Consider the following 26,440-nt stretch of genomic DNA (forward strand, 5'->3'; position numbering starts at 1 on the left):
TGCCCCCAATCCCTCCCGGCATCAGAGTTCCAGGTTGTATAGGAAATAAAGCTAAATTTTGTCAGTAAAGCTATAATGAGCATAGAAGGTAAGTAAATGAAGTCGCTCAGTCATGTCCGACTCTTTGCGACCCCATGGACTGTAGCCTACCAGGTTTCTCCGTCCATGGGATTCTCCAGGCAAGATTACTGGAGTGGGTTACCATTTCCTTCTCCAGGGGATCTTCCCGACCCAGGGATCGAACCCAGGTCTCCCGCATTGGAGGCAGATGCTTTAACCTCTGGGCTACCAGGGAATCCCCAAATGAGCAGAGGGGTGCATATATCTTTTTGAATTAGTGTTTTATTGTTTGGATAAATCACTTACGTGTGGCACACCAAATAGCCAGAAATAGCTGGATCTTATGATAGTTCTGTTATTAACTTGTTGAGGAATCTCCACAGTGCTTTCCATAGTGACTCCTCCAATTTCCACTTCTACAGTGTAAAAAAGGTTTCCTTTTCTACACGTGCTTTCCAGCACTTGCTGTTTCTCATCTTTTGACAGTGTGAGGTGATAGCTCATTGTGATTTTGATTTGCATTTCCCTTATAATCAATGATGGTGAAAATCTTGACATGTGTCTGCCAGCCAACTGTATGTCTTTGGAGACATTCAGCTCCTCTGCCCATTAATGCTGCAGGTTGTTGTTTTTTGGCTGTTGAGTTATCTGAGTTCTTTATATATATTGACATTAACCCCTTATGAGCTCCATGACTTGCAGATAGCTTCTCCCAAGCTATCTTGTTTTGTGCAGAAGCTTTTTAGTTTGGTGTCGCCCCATTTGTTTATTTTTGTTTCTCTTGTGTGAGGAGACATATCTGAAGAAATAAATTTTGCCAAGACTTTTGTCAGAGAGCATGCTGTTTATGTTTTCGTTCGTTGTTCCGTTTTTCCAGCGCTATTTAAGAGACAGCCTTTCTCCACTGTATATCGTGTGCTCTTGTTCACAAGTGTGGGTTTATTTGTCTCTGGGTGATGATCTATCCACTGGTGTAAGTGGGGTGTTAAAGTCCCCTGGCTCCTCTCTTGCGGTCCGCTCTTGCTTTGTTGTGGTGCTCCTGAGTTAGGGGTGTGTGTGTGTGTGTGTGTGTGTATAAATCACTGTTATGTCTTCCTGATGCATCGTCCGGTTTGTCGTTTTATGCTGTTCATCTTTGTCTTTTGTTGCCTTTTTTGGCTTGAAGCCTGTTTTACTTGATGTGAGTATGGCTGCGTTCCTCTGAGTAGGCTGTCATTTGGAGCCTTCTGTCCCTTCTCTTTGAGCCTGTGTTTGTCCTTAGAGCCGAGTAAGTGTCCTGGCGGCAGTACATATAGTTGGCTCTTATTTTTTCTTTTAACCTGTTATCTTGTATCGGGTTGTAGCCGATTAACAACGTTGTGGTCATCGTTTCAGCTGAACAGCAAAGGCCTGAGCCATCCATATACACGCATCCATTCTCCCCTAAGCTCCCCTCCCGCCCAGGCTGCCGCATGACATTGCAGAGTTGCATGTGCTGTGCGGTGGTTGGTCATCTGCTTCTGATATAGCAGTGTGCACAGATCCACCCCGGGCTCCTGTGCCTTCCACCGTCCTTCCCCCGTGGCAACCACGGCTTCATTCTCTAAGTCTGTGCGTCTCTTGCTGCTCTGCAGATCAGTTAATTTGAAACTTTTGCGTTTAGGTTCCATGTATAAAGGATGTCATGGGCTTCCTTGGTGTTCCCTACGGTAAAGAATCTGCCTGCAATGCGGGAGACCTTGCTTTGATCCCTGGGTGGGGAAGATCCGCTGGAGAAGGGAATGGCCACCCACTCCAGTATTCCTGGAGAATCCCACGGACGGAGGAGCCTGACAGGCTACAGTCCATGTGGTTACCGTGAGGTTTATATAAAACATCTCATAGGTACATGTGTCTTTTTCAGTTCTGGTTTCTTCAGGGTATATGCCTAGGAGTGGGATTGCTGGGTTATATGGTGGTTTTATTCCTGATTTTTTTTAAAGGAATCTCCATACTGTCTTCCATAGTGGCTATATCAATTTACATTCCTGCCAAGAGTACAAGAGGGTTCCCTTTTCTCCACACCCTCTGCAGTATTTATTGTTTGTAGACTTTTTGGCGATGGCCATTCTGACCAGCGAGAGGTGATATCTTATTGTGTAGTTTTGATTTGTAGTTTCCTCTTCATCTATTTATATATATATATATATATATATATATATATATATATCATTGGAAGGACTGATGTTGAAGCTGAAACTCCAGTACTTTGGCCACGTGATGCGAAGAGCTGACTCATTTGAAAAGACCCTGATGCTGGGAAAGGTGGAAGGCAGAAGGAGAGGGGGATGACAGAGGATGAGATGGTTGGATGGCATCACTGACTTGATGGACGTGGGTTTGGGTCAAGTCCGGGAGTTGGTGATGGACAGGGAGGCCTGGTGTGCTGCAGTCCATGGGGTCGAAAGAGTCGGACACGACGGAGGGACTGGACTGAGCTTCGTTTGTTTAGGCTTTTGTGTTTCTAAGTTTGTTCCTTCATTCGTGTGATACTTGTCTGCCTTTTCATGATTGGTTCTTACACTCACTGTGTCTGAGGTCTCCTTTTCCCAGGCTTCGAGGGCGAATTCTTTCTTCCTTTTGGTTTTTGCCCGCCTGAGGTTGATCCAGTGGTTGGTGTGAGCTTCATGTAGGGTGAGATTTGTGCTGAGTGTTTGTGTCTTTGTTTTTCCTCTGAGGGGCAAGGCTGAGTGAGGTGGTGATCCTTTCTGCTGATGATTGGGTTTGTGGTTTTGCTTTGTTTGTTGTTCAGATGAGGCATCCTGCACAGGATGCTGCTGGCGGTTGGGTGATGCGGGGTGTTGTATTGAGGTGGTTTCCTTCGTGGGGGTTCTCACTACTTGATACTCCCTAGGGCGAGTTGTCTGGTCGTCTAGGCTTAGAGTCAGTGCTCCCACTGCAGAGGCTCAGGGCTGGATCTCGCCAGTCCCAGCGCAAGGAGCTTCTCGTGTTCTCATTCTAGACGCATGGGCTTTAAAGGTTTCCGTTTCGGAGACACTGGGACCTCCTTGCAGCGATGACGGAGGTCAGTGTTTTTCTGGTGAATCGGGAAAAAGACTTCCTGTTTTCCTCCGGGGAAGCCTGCCCGCACCTCGCGCACCTCGGTGGGCTCCTCGCAGTCACAGAAGGTGAGCCCCAAGCGGGGCTCCAGAAGACCTCAGAAGATGCCTTCTGTCCCTTTGGGTGGGATGGTCACTGAAGGGGATGGTCCTTCTCGGGTGCTGGTGCCATTCTGCTTTCTCAGAAGCGTCCTTGCTCGCTGACAGAGTCATGAGCGCAAGCTTTCTTTTTTGCATTTTAGTCTCTTTAGTTAAGTGTCCCTTTTGTTCATTAATTTCATTCCTGAGCTCACTGGACTGCCTCTGAGTTTTCCTGTGGCTCTTTGAGTTTCCTCATGACAGCTATCTGGAATTTTCTGTCAGATCCCTGTACTCAGTGGCTTTAGTTTCTGGAGAATTTTCCTTTCCTTTTTGTGGCACAATCTTTCTGCTATTCTTCACGGTGCTTGATGAGGGTGTTTCTCTTCCTGTGCCTTGGAAATAGTGAAGGCTTCTTGATTCTGGTTCAGCAGGCTGGAAGTTAGTAGTCTTTCTCTGTTGTCCGTTAGGTGGCACTGTAGCCTAACATTTAAAGTTCATTTGTGCGTGTTGCCTCTGGTTGTCTTGAGGAGCCTGAGGCGCCCACCCTCTGCTGCCTGGGTTAGGACTGTCTCCCTGTACCCTCATGGCCGCTCCCCGAGCCGCTGGTGGTGGTGTGCCTTGCGCTGCCGCTGTTGCTAGCGTCACTGCCCGGGCATCAGGGTAGTAGGCCCTTGGTCACGTGCAGGGTCTCCCGAGCCCCCGGCACTGCTCTCACACGACGAGGGGAGGGTGGACAAGAGCTGGGGGCGCAGGCCCGCCTCTGTCGGGCCTCGTGTTGCAAGGTGTGAGGGCTTGCTGCGGTGGCGGGAGGTGTGGGGGCTGGATTTGTGGGTGCCTCTGTGACTGGGGCGACGGGGTCCTGGCCCACTGCCGCTGCCGCCCGGTCACTGGAGGCTGTCGGTGCTGCTGCAGGGGAGGCCAGAGCCTCTGGGGCCGCGGCTCAGCTGCCGTGGGCGGAGGGCAGACTGCAGTCTCCACTGTGTATTCCCTGGGCCCACCTTCCCTGTATACTCCGGTCCCCCCACCTCTAGGCGTCTAGGTAAGTGGAATTCTGCACCTAGTTGTGTTGGGCAGAGGCACCTTTGTTGAGTTTTTGGTGTTGTGCTGATTGTAAAGGGGAAAGACAAAGGGAGCGTCTCACTCCACCATAGGATCGGCACTGTGGTGGCAGAAGTCTTAGTTCCCTGTTAGCCTGAATCTCCTATGACATCAGTGTTTTTTAAATGATGATGTCTTCATATGCTCAGACTAATAGGTTTTTGCTTTTTGTTGTTGTTTTGCTTTTAGAAGTTTGAATTTTATTCTAAATCCAGTTAGTTTAGCTGTTTGAATTTTATCCTAAATCTTCAATTAGTTGAAATCATTGACGTGAAGTGTCATACCGAACATAGTTAAAAGATGTGAAAAGATACTTAATTTTGTGGTTTAATCTTTCATCCTAACTCTTTAACAGTGGGCAGCATATGTTTTCTGCCTTTCAGTCTCAATTCATATTGCCTTGTGAATGAATTCATGAGTATTCGTATTTGATACGATCAGATCTTTGCATGTAAATGAGTGTCATTCAGGTGAGATCATTCCCTTCATCCAAGCCGCAACTTGGAGGAGAAATGCCTTCACCGTTCCTTGCCCTGTGTGGTGGCTGTGCGTCCCTGGACCTCCGTCAGGTGGATGACATGGGGTCACAGTCTGCCGTGTGCTGCTGGGACTCGAGTCTCTGTCCTGTGGCTTTTAAGTCAGTCTCGTGAGTGAGGATGTGTCCCCCATCATCAGCCCTGACTGAAAACATAAGAGTTTGAATCCCAAGGAAAGAGGGACCTGTTTTTGCCCCCTTACGGTATTGTTCATAGTTATGGGCGGGAATAGTATGACATCAGAGTGTTCGCCTGGCTCAGTTTATGTCCCAGGACAGTCAGAGGCAACCTGATAGTAACATTTGGTATAATCCCTGTATCAGTAGTGTTGTAAGGGAAACATTTGTTGATGTTAATAGTGGGAAACTCTTTATGAACATGGTATCTTGATAGTGTGGAACTCTTTATGAACGTGGTTGAATCCATGCCTTTTTTTCCCCTCTTAGCCCCCTGTGTCATCCCAACCTATAGATACGCTATGGTGCTGTGGGGTTTATCACCGTGGTAGCTCACCAACTAAGCACAGCTGATGTCTACTGCAAACGGATGCCTTACCTTGACCCATATATTACTCAACCAATAATATAGGTATGCATGTTCCAGCTTGGAATCAATCCTCTCTTCCAACTGTGCCCCTTTAAGAAAGAGGTTTGGAGAGTCCTGTTTTTGTTTAAACTTTTCAAGATTTAAATTGGACTACAGACTTCTCCCATTTCTTTCAAGGTAGTTAATGTTAATGAACAAACGCTCTGGAAGGTGAGAGGAGTCCAGGGAGCCGCTCTGCTGTCCAGCATGTTGAGTGTAACGCAGCGCTCAGTGGCTCACCCTTTCTCCTTTCGTGCAGTGTCTGAAGCATCTTCTGTTAAGGGAAGTGTAGCAGGAATATATATTGATGGACCTGCTTTTGTTGTAAGGGTATAGCTGATTTCAGCCCAAGTCCACATTGATAATAAATTGGAATCAGGCTTTTTCCAAAATTGGTTTTTAGAGCGCTCACTGGTTCTGGTTTCTTTCGTTTTTCTCTCTTTTTAATCTCAAGACAACTGACCCCTCTTGCTCCCCACCCCTCCCCCACCCCTTCCCAAGCAGTGTAGCACCTGTTGATAAACTTTGGGTCTTTAGTTTGTACAAGGCAATTATTTATCCAGCTTGTCAATGTATATACCCTTCATGTTGCTGGACAGCCAGCTGTCAAAATATTGATAGATATTTAAATTGAATGGACTTTTGAGAGGTGATTCTAGTTGCTAAAGCATCCTAAAATACTCATTTTGCTTTTGCAAGTTCGTATTCCTCCCTAGCTTTCTCCTACTTTTATAAGCCCAGTGTGCTTTCCCTGTGGTTGGAGTAAATGACCTTGGATATCCTTTGCAAATAAGTGGCTGTGACTCCCTTCAGTCTTTCCTTTTCATAATAGATTAATCCAGTGTGGAGAATCATCATTCTTTCTTTCCTAGAGTTTGTAAAGTAAAATTTTCATCCTGAGAACAATGTATCTATCTGTGAAAGATGGATAATATTGCTAAAAATATGACCTCCTTTTTTGAAGTTTGTTAAGGCTTTCTTGGAAGCCAGGTCCAGAGATTGCTACTGCTTTGACTGCTAATTCTCGTTTGAGCCATAGAAGTTTGGCTCTTTGGAGAAGGCAGTGGCAGCCCACTCCAGTACTCTTGCCTGGAAAATCCCATGGACAGAGGAGCCTGGTAAGCCACAGTCCATGGGGTCACAAAGAGTCGGACACGACTGAGCGACTTCACTTCACTCACTTCATACTTTATCACTGGAGAAGGAAATGGCCATTCACTGCAGTATGCTTGCCTGGAGAATCCCATGGACGGGGAGCCTGGCAGGCCGTGGTCCATGGGGTCGCAGAGAGTCAGACACGACTGAAGGGACTGAACAAGCAAGCAAGTTTGGCTCTTAAAGTATTAATGAAAGTAGAAGTGTTTCTGGGATTGAAAAATTGCATTCATTTGTAATAACTTTTAGTTGTGTTTCACTGAAATAAACCTGATATTTACGTGGTTTGTTAGAAATCTGCACCATTCTCCTTGTTTCTCAGAAATTGTTATTCGTGTTACTTTTTGCTTTTATCATTGTTGTATATTTTGAAAGGCCAGGTTTAGGAGTTGAGAGACTGCTTATCTATATGCTTTACAGTTCTTACTTTTCTGCAGTTTGGATTAGACAAAAGATAACCTTTGTAGGCTGGTTTCTATCAGCCAACTCACCAGGTAGTTAAATCTATCTATAAAAGTCCTCTTGGTTACTGTTGAACGCCTTTTATATAAACGCATTGACAAGGAGAATATTCTTGGGGATGAAAAAAGAAGAGATTTTAAGAACTCTATGGAGAGAGTAATGTTTTTTAGAAGTGGTTGAAGCTATTGGGAAAACCTGCTGACTGAGGGTGGCCTTGTGGCTTTTGGGCATCTTCTCTGGATGAGTACCTTTTGGCTGTTAGACCTGCGAACTTCAGATACTTCGTAGATCTGGAAAGTCATCTGACATTTTGAGATCTAGAAAACTTGGGGTCTAAACTTTTCTAGTTTTTCTAATAGAGAATGAAAGAAAACTTGTTCTACTCAGTGTTTTAAAAGAGCCAGTAAGTCATTCTCTATTTGATTATGCTTTGAGGTCTAAAGATATCACTAGCTGGTTCAGACGTTTTCACATGCGTCAGAAGAAGCGAAACGGGTCTCTTCCTGACTGCCCTCCACCTGAGGATCCTGCCATAGCACAGCTGCTGCAGAAGTTGCTTTCACAGGTAGTATCACTTTTCCGGAATCTTACATTTAAATGCAGCTGTTATAAAAACATGGAGGCATATATCTAGTGTGTAAGAATATTTTTGATTAAGTTGTAGCATAGCAAATGAGTCAATAAATCTGGCAGATAGGCATTTGCTTTGGGATCTAAGGCATACTGTGATGATGATAAGGCACCGGGTTGAGTTACATAAGGAATCATGGGAGACCTAGTAAGTTTGCTTGTGGTTACTGGCTATGTAAATGAGGGAAAACATAGATACAACCTTAGATTTAAGTATATTCTTGATTGTATTTCATATTTCGTCAAAAATATAAAGAAATTCAGTTAGAAAAAAAATTACAGAACACAAATGCAATAAAGTAAACTCTTGGTTTAATTCAGCTCAAATTTAGAGTCTTCACTGCATGCAAGCAGCTAAAATGCTGGGATTCATAATGTGTCTTAGATCGAATAAACCCGCAGTTTACTGCTGTATCTTGGAAATCTATGGGTTTGAATCCTTGGTAACAAATCGCGTTAGAAGTAGGAATCCTCGTTATTATGCTTGGCATTATTCACATCTAGACTCAGCATCCTGTTCTAGAGGGGACGTGTGGATCCTAGGGAAGACGAAGTAGGAGTGTAACTGGTTAGAAAGAAAGGGTACGGTTCCTGAAAAGATGTTCGTGGGCCTTAAAGTGAATGCTTGGGGTCACCATGAATGAGTGACTTTTAAGTCTGTGGGACATGATGGTTAAGAGCATGAATATTGGTCACTGTCTTGTCTAAGAGAAACGAAGAGGAGAAAACACCTCTGCTGTGGAGAGAGAATCGGTCCGCTTTGGGAGATAAATCCTTTCTCACATGGATGCCTGTCACTGACTGTCTGGTGCTGTCTGATGCCCACATGTTGGTTTGGGTGATTGAATGCTGCAGTAGGCTTCTGTGGGATGCTGGTTAATAACCACCTTGGTTCTTTGAGGTCTAACTTTATCTGGAGACTTGAGCTGCCTCTGAAAGTCCCTTGCAAACCAGTGGTTCTGTTTCCTGTGTTTCAGAGGACTTCAATTTGATATGACTTGAATTGCCAGAGAGCTTGTTTCTTGGAGTTTTCTTTTAACCTTGGCTTGTACATTAGATGTATTTTCCAGTTTATGGAAAATTGGGTATGGAATCACATTTTCTAGTTCTTTCTCCTGAGCAAGTAATTCTTATCCTATCAAAAAGATTTCCTTATGGAATAAAAACCACCCCAGTTTAGATGTTTCTTGGAGCGTGAATAGTGTGATTCTTTTGTATCCCTCTCTTCCACGCAAATGCTGTCTATTAAGCTGAAATCTTCCATACGGAAGTCTTCTCTTCCGTGTAAGTCGTTAGTTATTTTGTGGAGCCGCCTTAGCTCCTGACTGTTGCTTGTCCCCGTGCTGTGGGTGTCAGTTTCCCGCTGCCTGGGGTAAAGGGAGGGCGAGGGGAGGGGCGGCGTCCATAGCCCTTCTGCGTCCTGCTGCTCCTCTTCCCAGCCCCAGGGCACTGCTGCTCCCCGGCGCCAGCCCGCACCCCTGGGGTCCCGATGGAAGCGCTGCACTCTCGCTGACTTGTGCTCCTGAGCCTCAGTGCTTGAGGTCCTCACTCATCTCCTTTCTGTGAGTGGAAACGGGGAACACGGAATCCCCTGTCGTATGCCGTTTCTGTGAATAATCTTAGGGGACTAGTCACAGATGGTCTCAGGAGACTCCTCAGGGGCAGGGATGCTCTGCTTCAAGGGCTAGGTGCTGCTGCCAGAAGGGAAAGCAGGCTAGAGTCTCCGAGGCCCTCAGCTGCACAGCACGGCACCGGCTTCCCCGGCTTGAGAACACACAGTGAGTCTATTTTCTGTGTTGTGTGCCTGTCCTTGAAATAGGTTTGATGAGTAGATATTGGCATCATTTTGTTAGATAAGGAAACTGAGGCTCAGTGAGGGTAGTTAAGCTCCTATGCATGCAGAGTTAGTGAATTACGTTTCAAAGCTAATGTCGGAACCTAAACCTGTCTTCATTCTACATGCCTCCCCCAACCCCCGCCCCCCCACTGCAAAGTGCCATCTTGCCTGTCAGAGTGCCCAGAGGATAAGGAACTAGAGCTGAGAGGCTTGCTGGGGTTTTATGTGGACTTAGGAAGAGGCCCCTGGGCAGCTCATCTCTTCCAGCCCTTTGCGAGTCTGTCTTTTTGGTCCCTGTGCTTCTGAGTTTGTTGGGATTCCTGGAAGAGGCCTGGAGCCAGAGGAGGCTTTGGAGGTGGGAACTGAGTCCTTGTCCTAATGTCAGGAATACAGAGGGGAGAAATTAGCCTCTGCGGAATTTACCCTCCTGCAGAATTCTTTTTTTTTTTTTTGCTTGGGGTTCTTCAGGGCTCTTTTCTGTAGGACCACTTGGAGACACTTGAGATACGGTGTGACTAACAGAGGCCTCTCCAGAGCAGCCTAGCATTGCTTCCCTGATATATTCAGAGTACCAGATAATAGACCTAAAGTGCACTTCCGGAACATTACCTCCGTGGGAGTGGAAATCTGCCTGTCCTCCAAATTTACAATAGGATTTCCCATCTGGAGGTAACACGTCAGGATTATTTTAGATTGATCTCATCAATAAGAGCTCCCTGCTTTTTTTTCATATTCATTTAATCAGATGCTAGAACAGATACTTTAATTAACATTTTAGACTTGTACATCTTTTTAACTAAAAACATTTTGACTTGCTAGTATCGATGCATGGTGTAAAATTGAAAAGCTATATAAGAAGATAGACAATAAAATGTCCGTTTCCGTCTAATCTCTGACTCCTGGCCATCCATTTTTCTTTCTCTCTTGATTGTGAATTTTATACTTTTGGGTGCTAAATCGCTTTACACTACACAGTTGGCCCTCCATATCCACACATTCCACATCCATGAATTCAACCACCGTGGGTCAAAAATATTAAAAAAAAAAAAATTCCAGAAAGTTCCAGAGAGCAAAACTTGAATTTGCCTCATACTGGTAACTATTTACATATTATTTAGATTGTATTTACAACTTTTTTGAAATAATATTGATATTGTTTTAGATATGATAAGTAATCTAGAGGTAATTTAAAGTATATAGGAAGGCGTTTGTAGGTTCCTTGCAAATACTGTGCTGCCATTTTATTGAGGGGATCAAGCATCTGGATTTCATTGGGGATCCTGAGGATGACTGTATAGTGTTGGATTTGTTCTACAGTGAGAGTTATTTGGAGTTGGTTTGATGATGTTAAGCCTTGGTTTTGAGCTTTGTTAGGAGAGATCCAGATCAGCCTGTGGTCAGTGGCCAGCTTAGCTCGATTCCTAGGGACTCGTGAGGACGTGATGCTCTGTGTGGTAAGAGGTCTCTCACTTTCGCCTGGTAGGAGCAGAGTGAGTGATCCCCAGGCTTGTCAGCTCTGGGGTTGTTTGGCTTGCTGCTTTCTGTTGCCTTTTCCTGGTCCCAGGTGTTGGTGTTCATACGCATGTAGCTCAGCGCTCGGTGGGAGACTGGCGGCACCCTGACCACAGCTCTGGCTTGGCAGGGGGTCTCTCTTCTTCGGGGCTATGCACCACGCTTGGCCATTTGGCTTCCTGGAACTCTGATTTGTCTCTTGAACATGGCTCTGATGAATTCTGAGTCCCCCCCACCATCACCCTCCTCATGCCATGGTCTGGAAACTCTCCAAAGAGTAAGCTGGGATAGTCTTCGGACTCACCTTTATCTGGGGGAATGAGAGCCCTGTGCTTCCTGTTTTCCAGTGTCTGAAAAGTGTCATCTCATACTTTTTGTCTGGTTTCAGAGTTGTTTTAAGTGGGAGGGTAAATCTTGTCCCTGTTATACATCATGGCTGGAAGCAGAAGTCTGACGGATATTAAGGGACTACACTTTTGCTGTAAAGGATAGAATGTGAAAGATGAGATCTCTTCAAGAAAATTAGAGATACCAAGGGAACTGTTCATGCAAAGATGGGCTCAATAAAGGACAGAAACAGTGTGGATCTAACAGAAGCAGATGATATTAAGAAGAGGTGGTGAGAATATACAGAAGAATAATACAAAAAAGATCTTCAGACCCAGATAGTCACGATGGTGAGATCACTAACCTGCAGCCATACGTCCTGGAGTGCAGTGTTAAGTGGGCCTTAGGATGCATCACTACGAACAAATGCACTCAGTATGCCAGCAGATTTGGAAAACTGAGCAGGGGCCTCAGGACTGAAAAGGGTCCGTTTTCATTCCAGTCCCAAAGAAAGGCATTGCCAAAGAATGCTCAAATTACTGCACAGTTGCACTCAGCTCACACACTAGCAAAGGAATACTCAAAATTTTCCAAGTCAGGCTTCAGTAGTACGTGAACCGTGAACATACAGATGTTCAAGTTGGATTTAGAAAAGGCAGAAGAACCAGAGATCGTTACCAACCTCTGATGGGTCATCGAAAAAGCAAGAGAATCCCAGAAAAACATCTGCTTCATTGATTATGCCAAAGGCTTTGACTGTGTGGATCACAATAAACTGTGGAAAATTCTGAAAGAGATGGGAATATCAGACCACCTTCCATGCCTCCTGAGAAATCTGTATGCGGGTCAGGAAGCAACAGTTAGAACTGGACATGGAACAAAAGACTGGTTCCAAATGGGGAAAGAAGTATGTCAAGGCTGTATATTGTCATCCTACTTATTTAACTTCTATGCAGAGTACATCATGAGAAAGGCTAGGCTGGATGAAGCACAAGCTGGATCAAGATTGCTGGGAGGAGTATCAATAGCCTCAGGTATGCAGATGAGACCACCCTTATGGCAGAAAGTGAAGAAGAACTAATGAGCCTCTTGATGAAAATGAAAGAGGAGAGTGAAGAAGCTGACTTAAAGCTTATCATTCAGAAAACTAAGATCATGGCATCCAGTCCCATCACTTCATGGCAAATAGAAGGGGAAACAATGGAAACAGTGAGAGACTTTATTTTCTTGGGCTCCAGAATCACTGCAGATGGTGACTGTAGCCATGAAATTAAAGGACGCTTGCTCCTTGAAAGAAAAGCTATGACCAACCTAGACAGCCTGTTAAAAAGCAGAGACATTACTTTGCCAACAAAAGTCCGTCTTGTCAAAGTTATGGGTTTCCAGTAGTTATGTATTGATGTGAGAGTTGGGACTATAAAGAAAGCTGAGCGCTGAAGAATTGATGCTTTTGAACTGTGGTGTTGGAGAAGACTCTTGAGAGCCCCTTGGACTGCAAGGAGATCCAACTAGTCCATCTTAAAGGAAATCAGTACTGAATATTCATTGGAAGGACCGATGCTGAGGCTGAAATTCCAATACTTTGGCCACCTGATGTGAAGAACTGACTCATTGGAAAAGACCCCGATGCTGGAAAAGATGGAAGGCGAGACACGGGGACGACAGAGGATGAGATGGTTGGATGGCATCACCGATGCGATGGACATGAGTTTGAGCAGGCTTCGGGAGTTGGTGATGAACAAGGAAGCCTGGTGTTCATGGGTTCTCAGAGAGTCGGACATGACTGAGCAACTGAACTGAGCTGATTGTCCTTGTCAGGGTTTTTTCTTTGTGTTTTGATGATGCATTCCTAACATTTTTTTAATTGAGATATAATTCATAGACATTTAGTGTTTAAAAGCGTACACTTCAGTGGTTTTTAGTGTATTCACAAAGTTGTGAAACCATCACCACTGTCTAATTCTGTAACATTTTCTATAATATGTGAAGTTGCTGAGTCGTGTCTGACTCTTTGGGGGAACACTCAGACAGTATGTAGCCTGCCAATCTGCCCCATCCCTGGGAGTCTCCAGGCAAGAATACTGGAGTGGGTAGCCATTCCCTTCTCCAGGGGATCTTCCTGACCCAGGGGGGTCTCCTGCATTGCATGCTGACTCTTTACCATCTGAGCTGCCAGGGAAGCCCCCCGGGACATTTCCGTCAGCCTGCAGGGGGCACCCGTGTGTGTCAGCAGCCGCTCCCTCTCTGGGTCAGCTCGGTGTTTCTGGGAGTGTGCCTGTCTTGGGTGTTCCGTGTAAATGGGGTCACACAGGACGTAACTTTTGTGACTGGCTGCTTTTGCTGAGCAGAATCTGTTTCGAGCTCCATGGTCAGGGAGTCTCTCCACTCAGCCTTCTTTCTGGCCTTCCCTTGTGTGGACTGAAGCAGAGCTGTCCTTTCCTGTGAGCTGAAACGTAGGCTAAAAAGAGGAGAACTGTTAGCTGTGTCATTGTCTAAGCAGATTTTAGGAGAAATGTAAATAAATGAATTTCAGGTTAATATTGGCAAAAATTTGTCAAGGATGTTGTACAAGTGTTATACTTTCATGTTATTTTATTTCACTATTTCTTAGCTTTTTGACTTTCTCGAGTTGATTCTCCTCTTGTGCCAATGGATTGTGACTATTCCTTTAAGCTCCAGTTTTAGAGGGATTTTAGATTGAGGCCTTAGGGAATTGTCATTTGATTACTTTTTCCATTTGCATAATCAAAACATTCTACAGGAGTTTGTGGAGGTTGGAGAGTCAAGAAAATGCAGAACTGCTCCAAGTACCAGAATGTTTCCTTTGCACATCGAATTCATTATTTAAATGAGTATTCATTGGACTTCCCTGGTGGCTCAGAGGGTAAAGCCTCTGTCTACAATGCGGGAGACCTGGGTTCCAGCCCTGGGTTGGGAAGATTCCCTGGAGAAGGAAATGGCAATCCACTCCAGTACTATTGCCTGGAAAATCCCATAGACAGAGGAGCCTGGCAGGCTGCAGTCTGTGGGGCTGCAAAGAGTCGGACACGACTGAGCGACTTCACTTCACTTGACTTGAAGTGGTTTGTCTTATGTGGATCACCTTACTGAAATTTTATAATAGTCTTAAAAGATGGGTGCTGGTAATTATCCTCATAGGTAAACAGAGGCGCAGAGACCGTGGGCGGCTCGCGCACGGCCATACAGATTGTAAGTGGTGCGGCTGGAATCTGAGCCGAAGCGGCCTGACTCTAGTCTTCCTGCTACCTGAAGAATGCAAGTGTGTTGCTTGCATTTGCCTGTCAGTCCATGAGGCGTGTGTTCAGAATGCTCAGAGTGCTGTGTGTATCACAGAGTGCCTTCACAGCAGAGTCCCACCACATGTTCCAGCACATCTAGGGACAAAGGCCCAGTACACACGCTTTCTTCGGCTTCATACTGTACTTGCAGAATTTTTGTTTAGATACTGAAGGTTTGTTTATTCAGTTATAGATTAAAGATCTACCAGGCACTGTTTTAAGTCCTTTGGAGATTTCAAAGGCGAATTATATTTGAATGTTGCCTTTTAGAAAGAATGTGAAGATATAAATCATGATACCAAGTAGAAATGCCCAATAGAGGGCAAGTGTCCTCGGAGATCAGAGTAATGTTGTTCTGTATTGATCATTTCTTTTTCTCTTGCCTTTGCTTGCTTCATTTTACTGTTCTGACTCTTAAATTTTAAATTGAGTGGTTTGACCCTCAGTTGTTAGTCATTTTGAGGCCTCTTATGACTTGCAAAATAACGTAGGACATATGGTTTTATTTGTTTTTAGGGAATGACAGAGGAAGAGGAAGAGAACCTTTTGGCTCTGAAAGACTTCATGATGAAATCTAACAAAGCAAAGGCCAATATAGTGGATCAGAGTCATCTCCATGACAGTAGTCAGAAAGGTGTAATTGATTTGGCAGCCTTAGGTATAACTGGGAGACAAGTTGATCTTGTTAAAACCAAACAGGAACCAGATGACAAGCGAGGTTAGTACATTTCTGTGTGTGCGTGTTAGCTTCTTATTATTAGTTGTTGCATAAGTTTTTAGTAGTGGAACTAAGAAGTCACATTTCTCACATATAGAGCTTTCAAATACAGTGAGTGAATGACTCCATTTATATTTAATAGCATGAAGGCTAGGGAGAGGAAAGGTGGAGAAGTGGACGTACAGTTGAGAAATTAAGTAACTTTCCAAATTCGTGGATTTGTACGTGTGGAGTCAGAATTCAATCCAAAGTCTGACTCCAAAGCCTGGCTGCCTCTGTGGAAGTATATGATTGAAGGCAAGATTCTATTTTTTAATCCTTTAAGCACCAAGCCAAGGTCAATAGTCTATGTAGAACGAGGGTGAAGTTTCCTAGCTTGTTACTAGTGGGTAATGGCCAGTGAATTGAATAGTCTTGCAAAGGAGAGATGCATTCATGATTTTAAAATGAAAGTGTTAGTCGTACCGTCGTGCCTGACTCTGCGATCCCATGGACTGTATGTAGCCCACCAGGCTCCTCTGTACGTGGAATTTTCATGATTTTCAGTCTTGAGATTTAAACCTGTTGGCTCTTGTGCCATTGACATTGATTGTGTAAGGGTTTTAAAATGTCATGCATTCTTCCCTTGCACCTTTTTTGGAGATATGCTCACTTCCAAGTACATGCCTTTTAAAATCCTTATATTCCAGCATCGGGCTTTCTCTGTGGTTGGGTGGTAAAGAATCCACCTGCTATGCGGGAGACACAGGTTTGATCCCTGGGTTGGGAAGATCCCCTGGAGAAGGAAATGGCAACCCTCTTCAGTGTTCTTGCCTGAAAAATCCCATGGACAGAGGAGCCTGGTGAGCTACAGTCCATGTGGCTGCAAAGAGTCGGACATGATTTAGCAACCTAACAACAACATTCTAGTATCAGATTTTGAGGGCAGCTGATGAATTACTTTCAAAAAAGAAAAGACCTCTAACTGTTGAACTTGGAATAAACTGTTTGCAACTTAACTATTAACGGTTTACAGCAGCGATCCCCAACCTTTTTGGCACCAGTGACCGACAATTTTTCCACAGGTGAGAGATGAGGTTGGTTTCTGTTTCACTGGCTATTCACCTTTTGCTATGCAGCCTTGTTCCTAACCGGCCACGACTTGGGGGTGGGGACCCCTGATTTATAGCCATAAAATGTAAAGCATTTATATAGTTGATAAGGAAAACCACAAGCTCCAGAAAGAAAAATAGTGAAGGATTTGAACATACAAGTGATAGAATAGAAATTCACATTTAAAAGGTAAACAATGAAATGAATGCAAATAGAAACGAGATGCCATTCTCTGCCTTTGTGACTAGTGAAGACTGATGATGCTTGTGTCAGCAAGCGGCAGGGAATGAGCATTTTCACTAAATTCACTGTTTTTGAGCTTATAAATGGAACATATTATTAATATGATTTTTTTTTTTTACTATTTGACTTATGTTTTCAGTTCTGGAAATTTCTCATAGAAACGCTGACAGACCTGTGAAGGAATATGCATAAGAATGCAGATGACTTTTTATTTCTTCTCTTCACCCCATGTAACTGACTCTGGATATAGAGAGGTCATATTTATCAGTGTAGTCAGGACATTTGGAAAAGTTATATTTTTTGTTGGTTCTTCAGATAAGGTAGTTCCTTGAAATTGAGCCAGCCTTGGACAGCTAGGCAGCAGTTAGGTCTAATTTCTAACACTCCTGAAAGTGCATCTGTCCATCTGCCCTAGAGATGAAATGAGAACTACCATGCTTCTCTGTGAATATAAGTAAATCGGCCCTCATGAAGAACCAATAGCTCATGAGTCCGTGCTGTCCCCCTTCCTCTGCCCCACGCACGCAGAGAGTAATACAAGCACGGATTTGTCATAGAGGCTCCTTCAGATTATTCTGATCTTTTTTCATAGCTAGAAAGCATGTGAAACAAGACTCAAATGTCAATGAAGAGTGGAAAAGCATGTTTGGCTCTCTGGAGCCACCGAGCATGCAGCAGGCCCTGCCTAAAGGGAGTGATCAGGAGGTGACGCCGGCTGGGAAGCCGCCTCGTTCCGAGTCCTCCGCTGCTATCTGCGTCCCTTTGTCGACTTCTCCGCAGGTATTGTCATCCCGGCAGTAGCGCGCTTTTTGTCTGTGGATCTCATTCTACTGTTTTGGATGTTGAAAGGCTGTGTACTGTACTGGAAAAATCAGTACAGTGACTTGTCTTTTAGGAAGGACGTTTTTCTTTGCAAGAGAAGTTTATCTTCATAGTCAAAGGGAAGTCTAGTATTGAAAGCACCGAATAAGGTGATCTGAAACTGGGGTGAAGACGTCATTATGAACTAGGATTCTACTCCTAGGCTGCAGTGAACCTTTAAAATCTTTTATTCTTCATTTACTGTAGCATAGTTATATCTGTAAAATAGCAAAAATACTTCTGGGAAGAAAAGTCCCAGGTTTACTCTGTGTGAGAAATGTCATGATTTGGATATCTTTGAAGTAAGTTTTTGAATTTGCGGTAATTCTTCCCTAGGCAATTCTATTTTAATTGAATCAACTGATAAATTAAAATTCACTTTCTTTGTCTCAGTTAATGAGTATTTTTGTTTACTGTTATTGCTACACTGAGAATGTTTTTAAAATATGGAGATTTGGAAATAGTGGTTAAACTTTATTTTAATTAGATTTTCACTGAGAAAATATGTCCCTGTATTTAGATGGATTTAAAAATTGGTACATTAATAAGGACAAAAGTCTGGTGTAATAAATAGAGAGCACGTGGGTACATTTTAATCATGAAACAGACTTTACTTATGACACAGATACTTATTCTTTTGGTTTTGCAGGTTCCAGAAGTGACAAATGTCCAAAATAGAGAACCAACAGTACAGGTTTTCAGTAGCACAATTTTACCGTCCACTTCCCAGATCCGGATCACAATGTGTAAAGCTGAGCTTCAGCGGCTCATACAGCAGAAACCGGAGCGGTGCAGTGCCGAGAGGATAGCTAAGCAGATGATGGAAAACGCCGAGTGGGAGAGTAAACCCCCACCACCTGGTGCGTGTGCTGTTGAGGGGCGGTGGTATTCCAGCCCGGGTGCCTGGGCCTGGAATCCAGTGGAAGAAACTGGTGACAGTTACTGGCAGAGGAAGTGATCACAGAGCTGTCACTTTGAAAGCCCACGATCCCTAATGTGCTTCCCAGGTGGTCCAGGGGCTGAGACTCCACACTTCCAGTGCAGGGGAGCCAGGTTTGCTCCCTGGTCCTGGAACTAGATCCTGCATATTGCACCTGAGACCCGATGCAACCTAAGTATACATATATATACAAAAGAAAGCCCACAGGAAGAGCCGAGAAGTGAGAAATGCCAGCTCAGTGCCTGTGGAGTTCGGGTCTTCTCGGCTCTGGCAGTGCCTGTAGGCCTGTCATCTACTGTTCTCACTTGTCGGTGGCCCATGTTCCCCATTGGTAGTGCTGGGTTTTACCTGCCTGCTTAGTGTCATGCCACTTTCTCACTAAATGTCAGACTTCCTCGAGTAAACTCTGGCATTCAACTTCTGAAGGGTTTGATAGCTATGAATTTCTTTAAAAACTAGGTAGAAACATTTGGAAAATAATGAGTGCTTTAAAAATAAACCAAAATCACCTATAACCAACCATCACTCAGCAATCATCAACATTAAGATTTTTGGAAAAACACTTCCGTATTCTGATAAAATTTAGAGAAACTTAAGAGAGATTTCAGATGGAAATTATGGCTCAGTTGTGTTAACAGACATGCCCAGTGTTATGTGATGGAGCTCATCTGTGATACTGGATTGGCAGATTTTTAAAAACATTTTTAATGAGTTTCTGTATAGATTTTAATGATAAAAATGTATCTTGAAAACTGAGATGAAATATATGCTTATGGGTTAGTCAGTTCAGTCGCTCAGTTGTGTCTGACTCTTTGCGACGCCATGGACCACAGCACGCCAGGCCTCCCTGTCCATCACCTACTCCCAGAGCTTGCTCAAACTCTTGTCCATTGAGTTGGTGATGCCATCCAACCATCTCATCCTCTGTCATCCCCTTTTCCTCCTGCCTTCAATCTTTCCCAGCATCAGGGTCTTTTCAGATGAGTTAGTTCTTTGCATCAGGTGGCCAAAGTATTGGGTAGAGATTGAAAAACCACATGAGTTCCCACAGACTTCCATTGTGAGTGTAGGAAAAATGCCAGTGGAGACCAATGATTTAAAGACTTCAGAAATCTTAATAAGTGGCCTTTTGAGTCACATAATGTTTTTTTTTTTCTTTTAAGAAAATAAATACCCTGGAATGTTTGTTTCTAAAATACAGTTCAATATGGTTTATCAGTCCGGCTTTAGAAACAAAAACTGTCGATCACACACTGTCTATTTGACTATAGAATCTGTCTTTATAAGTGGCATTTTATACTTCAGTGAAGCTATACGTTTTCTTCTGTAATCCCAGAAAAGGTATCAGATTTTGTGGTTCATGAAATGTGCCATGACTGTTGGACTTTTGATGTTTTCTCTTTCCACACTTGAGTGGTTTTGTGAAATAGATTTTCTCTTGGGGGAAATGTTCAACCTAGCCTGCTCTATTATGTAGACTTCATGGCAGAGTGTTTTTGAGTATTCTCAAATCCAGCATATCCTCCCTGGAAATCGCATTCAGCTGTTCTTTCCACACATGTGAGCTAGAGATGCAGGGGGAATGGTGTTTTTCTGTTGACTATGCCAGGTTTGGCAATGGTCTTGGTTTCCGGTTTGTTTCTTGGTAAAAGAAATGAGTTGATTTTAAGATGACGTTGTTACTCAGCAGGCATAGATCCTTCAGTATAGCTTTTTCTAAAAAAGTATTTATTTTTAACTGGAGGATGATTGCTTTACATTACTATATTGACTTCTGGTTGCAAAAAGATATGACACTGAAATATGAACTCTCCAGGTTGGTAGGTGCCCATTATGCTACTGGAGAAGAGCGGAGAAATAACTCCAGAAGGAATTAAGAGGCTACGCCGAAGCGGAAGCAACTCCCAGTTGTGGATATGACTGGTGGTGAAACTAAAGTCCGGTGCTGTAAAGAACACCATTGCACAGGAACCTGGAATGTTAGGTCCATGAATCAGGGTAAATTGCAAGTGGTCAAACAGGAGATGGCACGAGTGAACATCGATACTCTAGGAATCAGTGAACGAAGATGGACTGGAATGGGTGAATTTAACTCAGATGACCATCATCTCCGGTGCTGTGCCTGCGGACATGCCCTGTGGAACACTCCAGGTCCTGAATCTAGAAGCGCAGCCCCCTCTGTAGGAGTTCCAGACAGGACGCAGACACCAGGGGGCACCATCACGCACTCCCACTTCTGTATCCACTCACCGCCAGCCGGAGGTGGAAAGGAGCCATAGCCCAGGGCTTTAGCTGATTACCCTCCTATTCAGGACTTGCCAGGTGGCTCAGCAGTAAAAAAGGTCCGCTGCCAAGGTAGGAGATTCAGGTTCGATCCCTGTGTCGGGCACATCCTGTGAAGGAGGAAATGGCCTCTCACTCCAGTATTCTTGCCTGGAACATGCTGTGGGCAGTGGATCCTGGAGGGCTACAGTCCACAGGATTGCAAACGGTCGGACTTGGCTGAGTGCCTGAGCACATCCTATTTTGGACTTCATCTGTCATAGGTAAATCCTGACTACATGTCTGTGTTCCTGAATTTTACTTTCAGGAGAAAAGGTAAAGATTGGTCCAGTGAACTGATGCAAGGGATTCTGTAAAAGGAAAGAACATATCCTTGCAGGTTATGACAGAAGCAAGTCAGCATGGAAGACCTCAGCTTAAATCGAATGTCCTCATGGGCCTGCATGTTCAGTTACTGAGTTGTGTCCAACTCTCTCTGACTCCTTGAACTGTAGCCGCCAGGATCCTCTGTCCATGGGAACTCCCAGGCAGCAATCCTGGAGTGTGTTGCCGTTTCCTCCTCCAGGGGCTCTTCCTGACCCAGGGATCAAAGCCTTGTCTTGTGTCCCCTGCATTGGCAGGTGGATTCTTTACTGCTGCGCCACCTAGGAAGGCCAGTGTGCTCATAAACAGCCCTATTTTACACATTTGTGTAAAGTGAGTTCTGGAAAGAAAATAAAAGATATTTGAATTTGGGGGAGGAGAGGAGGTTTTGAGTGCTAATCCCCACGTCCCTGGTATTTCTGGCCACCCATTTGTGGGTAAGGGCAGTGTGACTTACTGTCCTGGCTGTGACCTTGGCATAGTGGCTTTGGAGCCAGACACACTGGGTATGATTACAGGAGGAGGAGGGGGAGGATGGGACGAGGAGGGGGAGGAGGGGACGAGGAGGGGGAGGAGGGGACGAGGAGGGGGAGGAGGGGACGAGGAGGGGAGGAGGGGACGAGGAGGGGGAGGAGGGGACGAGGAGGGGGAGGAGGGGACGAGGAGGGGGAGGAGGGGACGAGGAGGGTGAGGAGGGGACGAGGAGGGGGAGGAGGGGACGAGGAGGGGGCGGAGGGGACGAGGAGGGGGAGGAGGGGACGAGGAGGGGGAGGAGGGGACGAGGAGGGGGAGGAGGGGACGAGGAGAGAGGATGGGAGGAGAGGTGGAGGAGGAGGGGGAGGAGGGGACAAGGAGGGGGAGGATGGGAGGAGGAGGGAGGAGGCGATGAAGACAGGGCGCGGGGGAGGAGGAGGAGGATGGGGAGGCAGGGGAGGAGGGGTGGAGGACGAGGGGGCGGAGGGGGAGGAGGGGAAGGGGAAGAGGAGGGGAAGGGGAAGAGGAGGGGGAGGGGAGGAGGATTGATGGATTTCATTCCGTTTAGAAATTCCACACACATACCTAGAAAGTGACTTTATTACGTGTAGTATAAAGGAGCAACCGTGGGAGACTGCAGAGAGCACCTGCTGTGTCCAGCACGAGTGCCTGTTTCTGAATGATTCTGTGTCTCGTCATCTGCCATATGGTGACTCACCTCACAGGCCAAATGCCCAAAGCGAAGTTGCTCAGTTGTGTCCAACTCTTTGCGACCCCGTGGACTGTAGCCTCCATCTGTGGGATTTTCCAGGCAAGAGTACCGGAGTGGGTTGCCATTTCCTTCTCTGGGGATCTTCCCGACTCAGGGATGCCCAAACCACATATGAAATGCAGTGGAGAAAAATTGTCAATGAAAAAACAATGCCCTATTGATTTTTATGCTTTCCTGTAAATTGATAAACTTTCGTCTAGTAAAGGAGCACCTCAAAGCAACTCTAGAGTTGGATTAGAGTCATTTTTCTCAGGAAAGTCACCTCCTCCAGCGTGGGATTTATGACCCCGGAGTTCCCAGACTGGTTGTGTGTGCGTGTGTGTGTCTCGTCAGGAAAGTTGTGTGTATGAAAAATTACCACGGAATCTTTTCCAGGGACATAGAATATTTAAAAATGCTATCAAAAACTGAACAAAACTTCTTAGACTTGTGGTAAGTAGACTTGTGTTTAAGTGACGTAAAACTAAGATTTCAAGAAGTACAGGAAGACAGCGTCTTTTACTTCTGTAGAGATGCGGCAATTATTGTGTTGTTGTGTCCTTTACACACGTATCTCTCTGATAAAAGTGGGTTCTCACTTCCCTTTGGCTTCCCCAGTGGCTCAGTGGTGAAGGATCTGCTACTGCAGGAGGTGCAGCTCCCGCCCTCGGGTGGGGAAGACCCCCTGGAGCAGGAGACGGCAGCCCACTCCAATATGCTTGCCTGGGAAATTCCACAGACAGAGGAGCCTAGCAGGCTACAGTCCACGGGGGCTCAAAGAATCAGATGCAACTGAGCGACTCAACTGCAACAATATTAATTTTACATTTTATTTATTCAGTACATCTTTTGTATTGAATGGATGTTTTACAGTAAACTGGAAAATTCACATAAATGTTTTGAAATAGCCCTACATTTCAAAGAAATATTATGTTTGCTCTAGGTATCGAAGGGAGACAACCACTCAGATATTACAATAGAAAATATGATTACATTCAGTGTAAAAGCATAGGACAAATACAAATAGAGCCTAAATACAATTTTGTGGAAAAACAAAATACATAGATATATGTACACACACCTTAGAAAATAATTAGCCTTGATACAACGCGTGTGTGAGTTTTTATTTCTTCTGCATACCATATGTTTATTTTCACATGTTCCATAAAGAACATGTATATCGCTAACCTAGTCAGAAAAACATGTAATTCCCTGCCAAGTTTTAGGTGCCGTTTCCCATTTACTTTACTTAATGACCTTTGTGAAACTATTTTCTAGATCATGTTACAAGCTCCTGGTAAAACCATAGAGTTTTTCAAGATCCAACAACTCCTATGGCAAAGGAACACCATTTCCCACCTTCAGGTCTGTCTTTATGTTCCTACTAGCCATCTGGCTCTCGAATTCTGTTTGCACTCTTCCCAGCAAACACTCCTCGAGAGCGTTCGTGTACACGTGGCTCTTTCATCATACAGTGAGTGAAGAAGTGAAGTGAAGTTGCTCAGTTGTGTCTGACTCTTTGTGACCCTGTGGACTGCAGCCTGCCAGGCTCCTCCGTCCATGGAATTTCCCAGGCAAGGATACTGGAGTGGGTTGCCATTTCCTTCTCCACATAGAGTGAGTAATTGATGCTAATTCCAAGGAGCTTTCTTCAGACAGTCTCAGAAGTATTTGCTTTTGGGTTTTGAAATAAGAAAATGTTTGCTCCCTTTTAAGCTTTCAACATCGCGGGACAGGATTGCAGAGTTCAAGGGCATGTCTCTCTTGGCAAGATTTAAAATGTGAGCTCACCCACGGAGTACAGACCAGCTAGCAAAGTGGAACTTGAAACATCCCGGTGGCTGCTCATCGCACCAGGTGCCAGGCCCTGAGTCTCGGCGCCCAGGGAACTTCTAGAAGCAGGGATGTGGTCATATTTAACTGAGGGCACCAGCTGGCACAGCTCCCTACTCTAGGAAAACAGTTAAAATCACCTGGGAAAACAAATTCCTTTCACCTCCTCTTGAGATTTTCTTTCATTAAGAGTGTTTATTCTTGGATGATGGGGATTAAGGGAGAAGGTATTTCAGATGTTGGTTCAAGGCCTGATGCTGAGATAATGGCTCACAGTGCGTGATGAAATTATAGAATGCACACTTTGGTAAGAGCTATTTAGTCCCTCCTAGGTAGGGATCTTGCTAACTGAGAACAGACTTCCTCATTGATGTTTGTAATGCTTTCGGAGTTCCAGCTTAACATTTTCTCTCTCAAAATTCACTTAAGACAATTGTTTTATAACAATTCTCTGTAACAGTATGATGAGGGAGACGATTATCTTCTCATTGGTGGGGATAAATCCAAGCATGAAAAGGGAGATGAGTTTCCAGGAGGCAAGGCCCAGATGCACTGGAACAATTAGAGGACAGACCACCCTCCTCTACCTCCTCTAGGCACTGATTCCTACCATCCCACACCCACCCACCCTGAAGTGGTCAGATCTGAGTGTCTGCACACTGGCTAAAGGTTACTGTAATGTCACTCTTCCCTTTGTCGTCTGGAATCCAGTCTTGTTCCAAGACCGGAGTCTCCCAAGAGTGAAGAGGAAGCCAGCTGCCTGCAGGTTTCATCCATATGTGTTCTGGGAGGGGGGGTTCATGCAGGGTGCCTATGTCATTGACATCACAGGTGCACAAACCAACACTCAAAGAGGTTGAGGGAGAAGGCCAAAGTCAAGTCTGTAGGTGGCAGAAGTGGAATTCAACTTAGGGTGGTTCTGAAGTGTTAGTCTCTCAGTCATGTCCAACTCTTTGTGACCCCATGGACTACAGCCCACCAGGCTCCTCTGTGTAGGGAATTTTCCAGGCAAGGATACTGGAGTGGGTTGACATTTCCTTCTCCAGGGATCTTCCTGACCCAGGGATGGAACTCACATCTCTTGATTCTCCTACAATTGGCCGGTGATTCTTTCCCACTAGCGCCAAAGGGTTGTTTTGAAGCCTGAGTGTTTTTCCACATACTGTGATACTTTTTTGTTTAAACTTACCTTTCAGATAGAAATGAAAGGAACCCTAGAGAAGTCTAAAGAGGCAATGCATGAGCTAATTTCCAAGACTGATAGGTTTTCACTCATGCGAAGATTAACTTCTGGTGGTTCGTCCTTGACCTTTCAAAGTTCAAAGCATTAAACAAGAGCATGAATGAGTGAGTCCTACCCATGAGCAAACTATGTCTCTACAGGGCCAATCTAAGAAACGAAGCCATGAGATCATTTTCTCCTCTGTACCCAAGCATGGCCCAGTCCCTACCTCATGTTGCAGAGTTCTCTTGAGACCAAGCCTGAATCAGGCATATGTGTGTGCTTAGTCACTTCAGCTGTGTCCAACTCTTCGTGACCCTATGGACTGTAGCCAGCCAGAGTCCTCTGTCCATGGGATTTTTCAGGCAAGCATACTGGAGTGGGTAGACATTTCCTCCTCCAGAGAATATTCCAGAATTATTATGACCATCGCTATTGTTTTTATAGAGCCTGGCCTTTGCGTAGGTGCACTGGCAAAGGCTTTTTCATACTGTTCGTGGGGTTCTCAAGGCAAGAATGCTGAAGTGGTTTGCCATTGCCTTCTCCAGGGGACCACGTTTTTCAGAACTCTCCACTATGACCTGACCATCTTGGGTGGCCCTACATGGTGGCTCCTGGTTTCATTGAGTTGGACGAGGCTGTGATCCATGTGATCAGTTTGATTAGTTTTCTGCAATCGTGGTTTTCATTTTGTCTGCCCTCTTAGGGATAAGGATAAGAGGCTTATGGAAGCTTTCTGATGAAAGAGACTGACTGTCGGGGAATCTGGGTCTTGTTCCAATGGCCCAACAAAGGTCCTTCTAGTCAAAGCTATGGTTTTTCCAGTGGTCATGTATGTGAGAGTTGGACTGTAAAGAAAGCTGAGCACTGAAGAATTGATGCTTTTGAACTGTGGTGTTGGAGAAGACTCTTGAGAGTCCCTTGGACTGCAAAGAGATCCAACCAGTCCATCCTAAAAGGAAATCAGTCCTGAATATTCATTGGAAGGACTGATGCTGACG

At 44.9% G+C, this 26,440-nt stretch overlaps 1 protein-coding gene across 1 annotated transcript in view; it reads left to right on the forward strand.

Annotated features, from left to right (window-relative positions):
* The window catches only part of LOC138078106 (phosphoinositide 3-kinase regulatory subunit 4-like), a 52,282-nt gene extending 31,435 nt beyond the window's left edge, over positions 1–20,847 (forward strand). The window contains 6 exon segments of the mRNA XM_068970644.1: positions 5,299–5,440; positions 7,416–7,619; positions 15,176–15,377; positions 17,305–17,492; positions 18,223–18,433; positions 20,330–20,847. Coding sequence (XP_068826745.1) covers positions 5,299–5,440; positions 7,416–7,619; positions 15,176–15,377; positions 17,305–17,492; positions 18,223–18,433; positions 20,330–20,337 — 955 coding nt within the window. The 3' untranslated portion in view covers positions 20,338–20,847.
* The last annotated feature ends 5,593 nt before the right edge of the window (positions 20,848–26,440 follow it).

This window comes from Capricornis sumatraensis, chromosome 1, assembly GCF_032405125.1.
Source record: "Capricornis sumatraensis isolate serow.1 chromosome 1, serow.2, whole genome shotgun sequence".
NCBI lineage: Eukaryota > Metazoa > Chordata > Mammalia > Artiodactyla > Bovidae > Capricornis > Capricornis sumatraensis.